Source organism: Ixodes scapularis, unplaced genomic scaffold (assembly GCF_016920785.2).
Source record: "Ixodes scapularis isolate PalLabHiFi unplaced genomic scaffold, ASM1692078v2 PGA_scaffold9__187_contigs__length_104089568, whole genome shotgun sequence".
Classification (NCBI taxonomy): domain Eukaryota; kingdom Metazoa; phylum Arthropoda; class Arachnida; order Ixodida; family Ixodidae; genus Ixodes; species Ixodes scapularis.
In genome coordinates this window covers 14,340,719-14,356,003 of record NW_024609884.1, presented here as the reverse complement: position 1 = coordinate 14,356,003, position 15,285 = coordinate 14,340,719, and the positions used below count along the sequence as shown (strand labels likewise).

The following is a 15,285-nucleotide window of genomic DNA, read 5'->3' as shown; positions in this document are numbered from 1 at the left end:
AAAAAAAAAAAAAAAAAGCAAAAGGGTTATTTCAACCAACCAACACTAGCCCAAAATCTCACCAGACATAGGAAAGTACAGAGCGGTCACTTTTAAAGGGAACACGAGAACGCGCGGCCGGCGCTCTGCACTGTGCCCGTGGAAGCTTGGCACAGATGCCGCAAGCACCAGAGGTGGTGCATGCCACCCGTCATCTGCTACTGCATGCCACGGCGCAGTGAGCAAAAGTGCAGTAGCGGACGACGCACTGCACACACCACCTCTGGTGCTCGCTGCACCTTCGCCAAGTTTCTACGGGCACCAGCAGCCGGCGCAGCACCGGCCGCAAGTTCCAGTGTTCCCTTTAGAAGTGGGCCACTCTGTACATGTGCAGCAGTAAAAATATACTACTTTGGAGTAGAAAAGCACAAAGTATAGCATCATTGTCAAAAGCCAGAAAAAAGGCTGCCTGCACAAATTTTTTAGAAAATCCAAGTAAAAGATTGCCCACAGTGAAGCCCAGTGATCAACTTTGCTTCACAGCAGAATGTGAAATCAATTGCAAACTTCCAAAAAGTCTACTTTCAAATAAAACGCCAGAAATAAAAGAGGCTCCGAGCTCCCATCAGTTAACAGGCTACCTCAATTCAGGGACCTTTACTCCACATGATAAAATGAACGACACAAGTGTCCATACACAAAATTTCTGGCACTTGACAGTCCCGAGACAAGGACAAAATAGTACACTAAAAAGAACACATCTTACATGTACAATGGCAGGATCATTAGTCAGACCCCCAGGCAAAGTTTGCTGTGGCTTGGGAGGCTCAGACACCCGAAGGTCTTTGATGTCGTGAGCTCTGAAGATGATGTACTCGTACACTTCATCTCTCGGGGCAACAGGACGATCCGTAGGGCGATCTTCAGTGCCAAAGGACCTCACTGCAAGGAAGATTTTGCAACATAAGTTGTTCACTACAACTAGAGCTGTAAGAATAGGGTGCACTGCATCAAAAATTGCACAGCTTTACTCGTCCTGGACAGTCTTTTCTAGACAACCAAACTGGTGACCGGGAACCCTGACAAAATCAGCTAATTATTTTGACAGCAATACATTGTTCTAGACAGTGCTGAAAAGCACTTTAAGTACATTGTACTTGAAGTATTACTTTAAGTAGGTTTAGAAAATTTGTACTTTACTTGAAGTACATTATCTGGATATATACTTCGATAGATTTTTTTTTGTACTTTCCAAGTACAAATTCAGACTTGAAATTTGATCTTGTTCAATTTTATCACAAAATGATGCTTTGTCAACTCTAAAGCAACACTGGTGGCTGTAATACCGATACAAATAACTGCCTTATAAGTTGATTGTTTTAAATAGTTTGTCAGTGAGGGCAGAAATACTCTGTAGCCACCCGACTTTATCCAATATTGGTCGCCATTTCTGAAAACATGACAATTTTCTTATGGAAGAAGTCTCTGCACTCTGCCCTTAAAAGGACAAGTGAGGCTAAAAAAACAAGTCGCTAAATTTCTTAAGCACCAAGGAGCATGCTGACAGTGTAGTTACACGTGCTGATGTCTGCAGCGTCGCCCGGTCGGTGACAGGGGCAGATGTGTATGGGTGCAATACCTCCCTTTTCACCCGCACACCGAGCAGGCACTACATATTAAGTGCAATACATGGCCTACAAGTGACACCATTCGAAGAGCACTCCAATGACCACCAGAGAAAAGGGGAAGGAGCTCCACTCTTATCAGGATCCTTTTTTGAGCATTCCGGATTTGCAGAAGTCATTATTCTTCCAGAAGATTAACCAGTCACTCAAAATTCTTACAAAAACAGCTCCCCTCTCCTCTTACATGGTGGTCAAAAGTATACGATGTGATGTCAGTGCAAGCCATGTATAAACTACTATCACTATCTACTCTAAAGCGAAAATCTAAAACCAGTAGCAATGTTTCAGCAACATTTATAATTATTTGTTTCAAACTTTTACACGGTTATGTCGAGCACGTGCAGCGCACATATTTACGTTCATAGCATTCTTTATGGTGCTTGGGTAATTTGGAAGGTTTATGGTACAGAGCAACCCTCCACCGAACACCTTACACTACAACGCATACCAGCTTAACTCAAGACTGGCTGTAGGATAGTCTGTCCACAATTTTCCAGCTCTACATTGTCAACAGCTTTATCCATCTCAAACGGGCTGTCCATTGCGAGATGTGCAGGCCATTTATCTCGTAGATAAACGACGCAGAAATTTTACGCAAAAGTGGTCAATGCCCTCACAAATTGCATTGTTCCGGGCTTCCATTACTCAATACACGACGAAAAACAAGCTACATTCGCACGCGTACTGAATGAGGCAGCAGTGGAACGACACGGACGAATATACAGCCACCCCCACTACTGAGCCAAGTGTCATAGCAAAGACGTCAGTGGTTTATTGACAACCAGAGAAATAAGCTGTCAACTCACTCACTGGAACCCGTGGAAGAAGAGTACGTTCCACCCGAACGGTGGGGGCATTATTAGCGGGAACTTAATTCGTTCAACCGAAAAAAAATCTGTCTTTACAAACAAACCGAAGCCTTCGCTAAGCCTCGGCCATACGCAGGTTAGGTTTTTATACGCAGTAAAAGCCGAACAGAAATAAAAGTAGAGCAATTAAGAAGCCACCATTACCTGTAGAACAAATTGAAAAGTTATTTCACGCTTATGACAGTCGGTACGCGACAGCTCATAACGATTCGGGAAAAGTGCATAGGCCTAAGAATGACAACGCAGGAAATGAGACTTAATCAGTAAATCTTCATTTTTGACGAAGTCCGAACATATTCCTGCCAGCAAACGCAGTTAACGTTGCACCAAACTTCAATTAGGAAACAATTGGTAAGTCATCCATGCCGTTCCTCGGCAGCTGCGCTTGTTTTGTTTATTTTTTGCATGTCTGTTTGCTTGCCCACCGCCTGTACTTGATGCACGTGACAACACAACATTCCAAATTGACTAACAGAAACGCCATACCTGATACCACCGAGACTAAACGAACAATAATTTCAACTTGTATTTAGAAAGGTTTCGTACTGACCTTTGGCCAAAGCAACGGTCGACTCTCTCGTATCGATGGTGTACAAAATGCCTTCATAACGAATTTCTGACTTCGATATTAGGCTTATTTTGCTCCCCAAGTACGGAATTCCTGTGCTCATCGTTGAACCTCGCACAAATACTGTGCCGCCAGTACGATCACAACGGATTACCTCGACCGAGTAAATGCTTCCAGACCATAAGCTGAGGCAATGGACAGCTCAAGCAATGGCGGCCCCGAACCCGTTTTTACGCAACCGGCTGGGAGGCGCCACCATCGAAAGCAATATGAGCAATATGCAAATCAGCGCTGGCCTAATACCTACACTAAGAATTCACATTTTTTCTTTAAATTTTAAGTGAATGCATTTATTAAACTATTATAGCCTTAATTAATATAATATTAAAGATATAGTTTATGCACATGCTATAAACATCGCTATATTTCTATGTCTCGTTCAAATATGTTTTAGATAAGTGGTTTGTTTCACATTAGAGTATAAGTGCTTCCCTACCCAGAATTCCCGTCGGCGGGGACACGCATGCGTACTTTATTTTTCAGTTGTAACTCGAAAATGGCGTCAGCCAAGTCTCTCGAGGAAATGCTAACTACAGATGTGGACGAGTCAGTAGTAAGCGAACTGGTAGGCTCTTTGGAGTCGCAGCTTTCATCATCGGGGATTCACACTCCAAACCAAGAGCTCAATGTAAGCTCGGCGTCTACTAATCACGTCAACAGTGTACCAGTTTCAGATGGTCTCCAGCGCCTGCAACACGACGGACAAAAACACGCTGTGGCCGCAGCGCTGGCAAATTCATGCCCGAGCATCGTGGTGTCCAATTTGGGCAAGACTATCGCCACCACTTCGCACATCGTCGGAGTGAGCAGTTGCGCATCGTCGGCAGCTAGTTCGACGAACACAGTGATGGTCACCCTGCCTGGCGCTCTCCCAGCCAGCGGCTACATCAATCAAGTAACTGGCACGGCACAGCAGGCCCTGCTCAACACATCGCTCGTGAGGCCCATCAACAACTCGGACATCAAGATCGTGTACTCGCCGCAGGGACACTTCAACGCGGCCAACCTGGCGGCCGTCAACAACGCTGTTCTTCAGCAGCGGGGCAACGTCAAGATCCAGGGGGTCCCCAACGGAAGCACGACCATCCGCTCCGCCCCGCATACTCCGGCCACGACTCCGGGCCTCAGTGCCATCCACAACCTGGCCAACGTGGCTGCGCAGCAGGCACCTTTGATAATCAGCCAGCCAGCCAAGCCGCGGCTCGTGCTCGATCCCAAGGACCCCAAGGGGGGCTTCAAGCCGCAGATCTTGATCAAGCAGGAGTCCCCCCAGCCGACCACGGTGGCAGCGCAGGAGTTCCTGCGCTGCTCGTCGCCGGGCGTCATCCAAACGTCCAAACCCGGCTCGCAGCCCGTCAACGTGGTCACCCAGGTGATGTCGAGCCCGAGCATCCTGCCTCCCGGGGTGCAAATCGTCAACGTGAATCCGGCTAGGCCGGGGAGCGCCGGCCTCGCCGGGCAGAAGACCTTGGCCCCCCGTGTGATCATCGGCAGTCCCATGCGGCTCGCGCCCCAGATGCTGGCCACCAGGCCCGGGGCGCCCTCCGTGCAGGTAATCACCCGCTCAAGCTCGTCCCGCGCTCGCGACGCCGCGCGCCGCCTCGGCACGCAGTGGGCCGTACCGCGGCCGTGCTACGCTGCTCTGCTAGTTCTGCCAGTTCCGCGATCACTCGCGCCAAAGCGCGGGCTCGTGCGGTCGGGCGCCCTGCGGCCGCGCGTTGCCCCTGCTTCGCGAGTGCTATCGGTGTTCGCTCAGGGCTTTCTTGCTTCGCTGCGGTCAGGGAGGCTCGTGGGGAACGCCGAGGGGCTTACCAAAGAGCTGTCTGCGTAACGATTGCGTGCGTGGGCGAGCGCGGTCGGAATCAAGAGTGAAGCGATCGATAGGACCCTCAAGTTTCCTCGCAATTGGCCGAGTTAATGCCTTGAATTTGGGTATATCGGAGAAATGGGGGAGTTTGTGGGACCCTGCGTTTTACACATCCGGGGGGAGTCTGCAAACTTTGGCTTCCCAAGCGGGAGTTCTCAGGTTTGTTGCCTCCAATGTTTTTGTCATGATGATGCTGGCGGGAGTTTCATTTGATGGTTCTACTCTGTCGTACCGGCACAGTTTTATTAGTATTATTTTGTGGCTTGATGTGAATGCTTTCAAAGCTTGGTGCTCATTCATTTATTGGTCTGTAATATAGGTCACAACGTTTTTATTTCTCATCGTGAGCTGTGAGAATGAGGAGGAACTAGTTAATGTGATCGGGTGTAGCACGATTGCCCCATGTGCAGAATTCCTCTCACAAAAGCCTTGCATCATTAGCCCCACGTTTCGAAAACCTAGCCTTTAATTACCCTGTGCCTGCCGAAAGCCCCGTCTCCACTGCCCCCGACCCACCTCCTCTTCGCACTTCGACCAGCATTGTTCTATGTCCTAACCTAATCCGTTGAAGGTATACAAAGGGTCTTTTAAGTGAAAGAAACAACAAAATAAGGTTAACTTGAACTGCAGAAAAACTTAGAATGACATACAAGTGGCCAATTGCATAAATCTGCATGACCAGCGATGCACTCCGCTGTCACAGAGGTATACTCAGGCGTAGGATTATAGACTTTATCTACCTAGATGGATACAAATATTTTTAGAACGACATAAGAAGAATGGAACTGCTGTTTGATGCTGTACGTAACAAGTATGGCGCCATGAGCTGCGGGTTAACGTTTTAACAGAACCCACTTCGTTGGAACTGTGAATCTGCACGTGCTTCTGAGTCGACGAAAGCTTTGGTTCAATGCTTATTCATAAGAACTGTAACTTAAATGTTTTGTCAGTGGCTGATATTTTCTATTTGTCCTCACTTCTAACATCGCAAGACGTGAAGGAAGCTTTATCCAGTTATTTCTAACTTGAATCTCGGGTACGACATGATTACGTTACACAAGCTTGCGTGCACACTTGCTGTCTCTCAGGTAAAAGCAGAATCATCCACCCTCATGCCGAAGACATAGCCACCTGACGCGGGGGATTCGCGATGGGCTTCTGAAACTAGGGCGTAAAGGGTGGGCGTTTGCCGCGGGGCATTTGACACTGGACTTTTGACATTGGGTGCTTTCGTGCACCACTTCTTTGATCGTGAAGCCCAATATTAGGGAATACAATATTTACATTCACCCACATTGTCTAGACTCTAGAAAGATTCTCTTCCAAATCTTTTTTGTGCAATCATATTGTGGTCACATTTCTGATTGTTTACATTATCTACTGCCAATAACCTGCAGGCAAAAGCCCTACAGTGCAGTCTATTTGCAGTCTCGGGCTCATTCATGCTAATTTTTATAAAGTCCATGGTGTTTTAATTCCACTCATTTTGTGATTATTTTGCCATGCCTTTCAGAATTCCCTTTGCCAAATGCAAGCACATACTGCCTCCCTTGCAGAATCTTTCATACTTAGAGTATTATTGCACAGCATCTGTCAAAGAAATCATTCAGGCGGTCTTCACAGAATACTGAAACTTCACGGGAAGATAGCCCTAGTGGTGATGGCTTGTTGTGAGAGTTCCAGCCTAATATGTTATAACTGGTTTAAAAGTTTTTTTATTTTTTAGAATTTAAATGAAAGGTTGACATTTTCTTTGTAAGGCAGTTACTTTCCATTGCGTTGTGGATCTTGTTCTCCACACCACCTGGTGTTTAGACGATGCCAAGCCTATGTGCTGAGTTGTTTACATCATTTATCTGTATCAAGCCTGGCAGATTGTACACAGTGCTGTGTCAGCGTTTGCAGCCAAATGCCTGGCTAGAAACATACCAGCAATTTATGTCTGTTGTCACCGCAGCTGATGTGAATTGCTGGGGATGTGACTGCTCGATCTCGTGCCCCATATGCAAGGCTAGCAATTTTTTCTTTTTGCTTTCACAGTTTATTTTTGTGCATATTTTTCATGCCACATGACTTTTTTAATCTTTTTTAAACTGTGCCTTTCCAGCATGTCACTCTAACCCTTAAAAAAAAGTTTCTTCTCGCTTTTAATTCATGTAGCATATTGGGTTCAAACTTTTTATCCAGCAATTACCAGTAAATTTTGAGCATTCTGCAACGCATGGTTAATTTATTGGCAGCAGGAAACCCGTGAACGGTTTCTTTGACAAACTGTAAATTAAATCTTGCTTCCATTGATTATGGAAATAATGGACGCTGTCTTCGTCAATGCAAAACCTGTTGAAACTGTTTGCAGAGAAACACATATAAATATACTGCCTTGAACGAAGCCACAGGAGCTTGTAGGCTTGAATTTCATCTTTTCCGCATGGTGGTGTCATATGAAGGTGTTCGCGCAAGGTGGTGGCTCTTGTTAGTGTGGAGTTATCAACATACAGTTCTTCAGTGTTGTTGTCTTCCTTTTTGGTCATCTCAGCCATTGCAAGGCAGTTGAACAGATTGCTCATTTCGTTCCCCCTTTCTTGTAGCACAGACAAGTGAAATTATAGTTGCCACTTTTTCTCGGAGAGGCGTTTTCACAGTGAAACCCGACCAACTTGGACACTGGCCGTGTACACGTTCACTACCTGACTTGGGGAGCTCTCTTAGTTGGAGAGGTTTTCATTAGGGGCATGTACCATGTCAGTGCTCATTGAGCCTCTCCTTAGTCTGGAGGTTTCTGACTCGCATGCATGTCAGGCTTGGGGCATTGTGCTGTGGAGGGCAAAAAAATTGTGACATCTTTCAAGAGCAGGCAGCAAGAACAAAGTGAAAATACACTATGTTTTTATTATCCTGAATTTTGCTTATGTTGCACGCATGTGGGATTGCTGGAGTGTTTCAGAATTGGACAAAATGCAATCTGAAATTTGCTATTCTGGGAAATGGCAGTATGTATTACATTACAATGTGAATGGAGACGATCAAGTCTCAAGTCAACAGTGAAGGTCGAAATACCGGATGCCAATACTTGCCACCTTCATAATTGAGCGCCGTTCTGTCTGAGTGGTTTTCTGTTTTGGCTAGTATACAGTTTGTGCATATTCCAAGACTGCATACTTCTGTGGCTTTGTTCACTGTTTGCAAAGCTGTCTATATGTTATCTTGCACTTGTCATGATGTATGTTCCTGCTCTGTTTCAGGTTTAGGGTTTCTCAGCATCATAATTCTTCAGCAGCATATCTTTATCTTTTCTTTATATGAGTGTTTTGACATTCCTATTTTATTTTGTTGCACATGCAAATTATTGGAGCCCTTAGCATAATTGAAAGCTCTTGGGTATAAAGGATATGTGACCTAGCATTTCTGTCAAAAACATACCTGAAAAGTGCAAAACAAGATGCAGACCAAGAAATGCACCCAAGGTAAAGGGCTAATGTGTTGTTTTAGTGTCTGCATCAAGTTTTTTTTTTTTTTTTTTAGCGTTCATTAATTACATATTAACTAGCTCAACTTTCATCTTTGTTTCTGCCGAAAGTAGTGTTTTCTTTCCTGCATTTGAGCATGGATCCTTGATCTTAATTTTCTTCCGAGTCATTAGTGTTGAGTTGCTTGATTAATTTCTAGTTTCTCCAAACTGCAGCAAAAATACGAGCAAAATGCCTTGCCTGCTGATGCTAAGCAGTAAGAAAGGATGGTAGCAGTATCCACTGGTGCTTGGTGGGGTGGGGGGGGCACCAGAATCTGAACATACAGGAGCCAACATGTAAACAAATGAGAAAGTAATAGCAAAAGCTCTTTCTGCTTGTACCTACCTGCTCTACAGGCATGCACATTCTCAGCTTTTCTATATTATAGCATTTTCACTGCTTACAAAAATGTAAGCACAGCCACAAAAATGTCTGACATTTTGGCGGCTGCGCAACACAGTGCTGCCAGTGCCATAATCCAAGTCTAAGACTGGTGCATAAAAAATGTAGTGAACAGTCTGAGAACATTAACCACGTTAGCAGGGGTAAAAACAAAGCATTTATGAACAGGACATGGGACATTTGCACCGATTGCTGTGTAAATGTCCTTCCCTACACAGTCATAAATATTTTGTCATTTCTCTCTAGTAGTTCTAAACTTGGATAGCTGTTAAAGACATCGATGTGTGCAGTTTTCTGATTATTAAAAAATTACAATTGAAGTTTGAGAAAAAATTTCACTTTGAGATTACCATAAAATGTATTGCAGAAGCTATTTCAGCGTTTTCTTTCCTAAAGCATACTATTAGCACTACACAGGGCGTTTCACGAAAGGTGGACAAATTCAATATTGCGAAAACTATGTGTCGCACCAAAAAAAAAAAAAGGCTTGTGTCGTTTTTGTCCTAGGCCAGGGGTCTATTTAGGAAAATTATTAAAGTTTGGGTTAATTAAGTTGTTAATTATTTTCTCGTAATTAATTTTTTAAATATTGATTTTAAGGGCATGGTTACAATTAAGAATCTTGCTGAGCATCATCGAAAAACACTAAACAACCTGCAGAACGATAAAAGGCACGCACAGCATTTTACGGCTTTCTGAAAAACCACACAACTTCGACAGGTTTTTGAAGTTTCGGTTTTCAATCGGAGTGCTTCTCGGCCCCGACGGCACCGCGCCCCGTGGAGAAATCGTGCAACCAACCTCTGCTGCGCTGTCCTCGCGCAGCGCATCAGAGGCTGGTTGCACTATTTCTCCACGGGGTGCGGTGCAGTCAATGCTAAGAAGCGCTCCGATTGCAAACTGAAACCTAAAATCCCGCCAAAGTTGTGCGGTTTTCTAGAAAGTTGTGAAGTGCTTCTATTGTTCTGCAATTTATTGATTTATTGTTTTTCGATGATGCTGAGCAATTTTATAATTGAAACAATTCCCTTAAACACAATATTAAAAAGTTAATTATGCAGAAATAATTAACAACTTAATTATCCCAAATTTTATTAATTTTTCTAAATGGGCCCCTGGCCCAATACCTAAACCACACAAGCCTTTTTTTGTTGCGACGCATAGTTTTCGCAATATCGAACTTGTCCACTTTTCGTGGAACACCCTGTATAAGATCCGCATGCCATTAGAGGTGTAAGGATTAGTAAACTCATACATATTTTCTAGCATACACTACAATTGCCTCATTTAGGAACAATAACTGCTCAAGATCCTATTCGCGACTCCAGCGACCTGTAGGGGGCGCCACCACCAAACAAACATGGCGGCTGAGTCCAGGTCGCGTCGGCTCGGCCGGGCCGCCTGAATGGGTGGCGCACTCAATTTAACAATTATTATTTTGTTGAATGCCCAATTTTATGGGTATTTGAACTGAGACAGTTAAGTTTAGCCGGTGCGCATAAACTTGCCGAGCATAGTTTTGTTTTGCCGGTGTTTTTTGTTCTTTTCATGTCAAACTTTCGCTGCGGAGACTTCGATCAAAACCGAAACTATGGGCTCCGGAGAAACGGTAATAGACTCTAATTAGTTTTCATCATCTAAGGAAAGCGGCGAGGGCTACAAAATTGTTCCACCAAGAGTAATGTTTAGCTAACTCGCATGCCTCGATCATGCGACTTACCTGTCCGCGAAATTGAGCTTTTGTGCCTGTCCGCGTTTCAAGAAACAGCTGCAGTCGTGTGCTCGGTCAAGAACACAGGCTGCAGGAAAATTACGAAAATTAAGCAAGCGCTTCTTGAGCCAAGGAGCATGTCAACTCGCTGGCACTTCACTAAGCAGCTGATACTCGTATTTCAATTCAGGTTTTAGTAGCAATCGAAAAGTCATTTTGATGAATATGCAGTTATGTGTTATATTACGTACTATGGTCCCACTAAAGCGATATTAGTATGTTCTTCGGGTTGAAATATGAACATAGTCGACTAACTATTAGGGTGAACTGCTGAATAAAAGTATATCTGACAGACAGAGAGATACTACTTAAACTTAGCCAAATGGTTCTAGCCGGTAGAACGGGACGAGTGCGGACAAGCTGAGGAGAGTCTTCATCGGAGATTCACTCAGACCTCTCTGCATTGAACTTGACTTCGAATCCTAAACGGATAATTTTTTTATTTTTTTTTGTGGCCGGTCAATTTGAGCAATGTAGACGTATATTGCTGCTGGATTCGACAGGGGTTATAAGTATTGGAGGCGCGATAGATCCTAATGACGTGACAGCTTCTATCTTTGCGAGACGCGTCCCCCACCTTTTGAAAGCAGATAATTTCCCTCATTAATCATGTGCAGCGAGCAGGTTTTCTGAATCAAGTAATTGCGAAATTAGCCCAACTCCTTCAATGTGGTCTTTTTCGGCGAAAAGCCGCCAAGATGAATAGCCAACGCACCGGCCGGCGTTAGTGGCTCAAATTAACCTGAAGCTAATCCAGCACAACCAAACTCAAGGAAAGCAGCTATCGAACCTTCCCATTCACTTGACTGCAACATTGGTGTCCCCTCCAGTAAAACACTTCGTCTGTCGACCTCAGTCTACTGTTCTACATCCTTATAAAGAAACCGCTTATCAGTTACCAAGCAGTCGTCACTTTGATTGTGATTAGAGACAGACGAGAAATCAAAACGTTTTTCCGTGATTCCTTCCCATCCAAAAAATTGAAAGCACGCGATCGTGTGTTGTGGAATAAACGGGCTTTCAAACACGTGATGGAAAGAAACAATCTACTGAGGCTTCACCACACTAATGAACACTCAGGCAAACTTAAGAAATTTTCGGACCTTCATCAAATTACATTGCTCGCCGCCGCGCCGACAGCACGCGTCCGCGAAAGCCACCAGAGACGCGGCGGGGCGCGGAGCGACCTGGACCGGCTGGTTCCCGGTTTTCCCGCTTGGCGGCGTCCGTTTTGCTGGAGTCGCGAATAAACATGCTCTGTCTGACCTGTAGTAAATAATGCATCATTCTTCTTTTTGACTCTAGACAACCATTTTAGTGATGGAAGGAATGCTTTAGATTAGGGGTGTGCGAATAGTGAAATTTCAGCTCGAATTGAATTTGAATAGAATAGTGCCAAATAGGTGACCAGAAAGTTGAACCTCTAATTGAATATTAAATAACAAAACTTTTATTTGCATTGCATAAACACTAAACAAAAAACTGCCTAGAATAAAAAAAAAAGTCCTATATGCTTCTTTTACTGCAATACGCCAAACAAAGAGTGGCTAGCACAAAAAAAGAAAAAAGAAAAAGCCGTTAATGATTGCTGGGCAGTGACAATCTTGGGACATAGCTGAAGAGTGTGTCCGTTCATCCACGCATGGATCAATTAATGAATACACAACATCTGTAGCATGCTAGATGGATAGACAGGTATGGCTGAACCATTTAAATCTGGGTGCCCCCTTTATAAGGCTTGCAAACAACAATAAAATTTGAATCGGGGCAACATCTTAGATGCAGTCTAGAGACATCTTCGAGTCACCTAGCCACAGCACCTTGCTGAACAAAGTGCTGTGGCCAAGTGGACGAGGCATGTTAAATTACTGCTGTTATTCATGCTTTGATAATTAATTGTCCTATTAGGAATGCAACAACAGGTTTGAAGCACTGTCACAGCTGAAGGGAGGTTATATAGTACTTGACTTGTGTGGTTTTGTTGAGTGCGTTGAAGAAGCTCGAGCGCGACTGCTTTATTCCAGGAATACCAACTACTTTTTATCGAAATGGTTAGTTGGTTGAGACTTCACAATGGGCATGTTTGATTTAGACCTACCCATTAGGCCTGCGACAAGGGCTATGTTGACGTGAATAAACCTGTATTTCATTCCAAGCATTTGACATATTGAATTATTAGAAAACTTGAATATTAGGAACTCTAATCAGATTATTTGGGCAATCGCTATTCAATTTGAATTTGAAGCTGTAATTACACATCCCTACTTTATAGCCCACTCTACTGTAGTATAAGAGGGTCAAGCTCAAGAATTTTTTGACCCGCCCCCACCTTGTGAGGCAAAGTGATAGCTGATGAAGTTGGCACACTGGCTCCCTGAGGCCTTTCTAAATCCACCTGTGTTTGCTACAGGGTGGAAAAAAGTCGAGATTTTTTTTAAAAAGTTGAATAAATCAGATTTATATGATTCAAATAAGATTTATTTGATTTAAATCAGTAGCTGTAAGAAAACACTTCTTAATCACTAGATGTATTTTTAAACATGACATTGATCAATCAATTCATCTGACCACTGAAAACATTGTAGAAGAAAGAAGTACCATAATTTTAAGGTGCATTTTTATTAACAACTTTCTACTGAGGAAACCCTGCCATAGCATAACAAAAACAGCTTGATATTTTATTTGTTAGTGAAAAAGATTTAGTCGCTTTTTCTTTTGCATTCAAGTGGGCACTGCTCTTCTTTAAAAAGAGCAGTCCCCACTTCAGTGTCCAGTAAATAAAGGAAATTACAAAAGTAGTTAATTTTTTCATATTTTTTTATGCATGTGCTGAGGACAGACATATCTATGCTGCTCTTTAATCAGTTATAGATGTATTTGTTTCTTGAGCTTTTATATACAAGACTGCATTACAAGTAGTCTTATTTGGTGAGAAGTGTATCAATGTTTTTTTACTCATGTTATTACTGTCTTTTCTACTTAATGCTTGGTGGTGGCACATTCAAGAATGCTCTGACTGCAATGTTCACTGACTAACACTGGCAGAGTAGAAAGCAAGGTTTTCTGGAAAAGATGTTAATGTGCACCTGCATTGAGGTCCAGTGTCTGCAACTGTTTGTGTAGAGAATGACATCTTGTAAAGTGCTCACAAGTTAGCCACGTATGCAGCAAGTGTGGTAACAAACACATACAACTTATTTCTGCAGAGGTACCGCTACCATAGGCCTCCCGAACCCGACGTGAGTAACCTTGAACTAACACTGGTCTGGATTACGCCCTCTGCACTTTCCCCGCTTGCCTTCTCGACTTGGTGGTGGAGTCTGCCACTCTTCTGCACAACATTCTCACACTCTCGTGGTGCGTCTCTCGCGTGCTTTGTGCATAATGATACAAAGCAACATCCCAACTAATCACACTTGGATGTGCCAAGCGCGCCCCGCCACTTGACTTGGTCGCCTGCATTTTCGCCCGCCGTTGACCCTGGCAAGTTTCTTGGCCCCATTTTTACAGAAAGGGAGCTACGCTTTCCAATTTTGCAAGGAGAAACCGATCTGTGAAATACACCTTTGACGAAAAGATGAGATTGCTACGTGCAAGCGTCAATTTTTATGTTCCATTTAGATCGAGCCTGGGGACACCATATATACTCGTACGTTAGGTGCGGCGATTGTTTGCTATGGTGCTTTGTGATGTATGGGTTTGCATGAGCTAAAGGTAATCCACTGCTTTCCACTTGCACTGTCCTATATCATCAATTGCATATATATATATACACAAGGTGTTTCTTTTCAAGGTCAACAGATTTGTTTTAAAAAAGCCGTGAAAGTTGTATGGCCAGGGGGACATAATATAGGGGGCTAATCGTCACGGCAAGTGGAATAATTCGCTAAAATTTGTTGATTAACTTTTTGATTAGGTAAAATAGGCATGATTTCACTTAAAAACTTGATAAGCGTCATCGAAAACCACTAAATCAGTAATTTTTAAAAAGACTGAGTGCGTGGGAAGTGCAGTTGTGCACTGAAGTTACCACACGTGCAACAGGCACAAGGCTGGGGCTATGATAAAAGACAGACAAACCGCACGGGAGCGTGATGGCACCGGTAGCCTTACTCCGGCTGCACGAGTGGCGACTTTAGCTCTCCACCGTGCTACCCACGTGCTCCTAGTCTTCCGATATTGACTGATTAGTGGTTTTCGATGACGCTCAGCAAGTTTCTAATTAGAACCATACATTTAATCAATAATTACAACATTAACACATTTTAGTTAATTACCTGTCTGATAGATACGATTAGCCCCCAATATGTGTCCCCCTTGCCGTATAACTCGCCTACACAAACTGCATTCGTGTAGCTTTCACGGCTTTTTTTAAACAAATCTGTTAAGCTTAAATAGAAACAGCCTGTACTTAGTCTTTCTGGAATAAAAAAAAAAAAAATAAATAAAAAAGAGGGATTTTGCCTTAGGGATTTTGCATTGGTGGCCATGACAGCCACTAGAAAAGGGGCAAAAAGGGTAAATTTTTTTCTTTTATTTTTTATTGTTTTGGGGCGTAATGTATATTAAAGGGCA

The 15,285-nt window shown here is 43.6% G+C and overlaps 2 protein-coding genes across 17 annotated transcripts in view; one reads left to right on the top strand and one right to left on the bottom strand.

Annotated features, from left to right (window-relative positions):
• LOC8035851 (protein LSM14 homolog B-B) overlaps positions 1-3,379 on the bottom strand; it is a 34,713-nt gene extending 31,334 nt beyond the window's left edge. For 3 of the 4 annotated variants that reach the window (XM_029976812.4, XM_029976814.4, XM_029976815.4), the window contains exons 1-2: positions 3,084-3,355; positions 746-921 (exon numbers count right to left, since the gene is read on the bottom strand). In XM_029976812.4, coding sequence (XP_029832672.2) covers positions 746-921; positions 3,084-3,204 — 297 coding nt within the window. In that variant the 5' untranslated portion in view covers positions 3,205-3,355. Of the gene's footprint in view, positions 1-745; positions 922-3,083 lie in introns of all 4 variants that reach the window. The other variant, XM_029976813.3, reaches the window with a different exon arrangement.
• A 197-nt stretch (positions 3,380-3,576) lies between these two features.
• Positions 3,577-15,285, top strand: part of LOC8035852 (transcription initiation factor TFIID subunit 4) — a 62,374-nt gene continuing 50,665 nt past the window's right edge. For 3 of the 13 annotated variants that reach the window (XM_040503509.2, XM_029976811.4, XM_040503504.2), the window contains exons 1-2: positions 3,609-4,713; positions 13,917-13,949. In XM_040503509.2, the coding sequence (XP_040359443.1) occupies positions 3,625-4,713; positions 13,917-13,949 (1,122 nt within the window). In that variant the 5' untranslated portion in view covers positions 3,609-3,624. Of the gene's footprint in view, positions 4,714-13,916; positions 13,950-15,285 lie in introns of all 13 variants that reach the window. The other 10 variants (XM_040503505.2, XM_040503501.2, XM_040503507.2 and 7 more) reach the window with 7 other exon arrangements.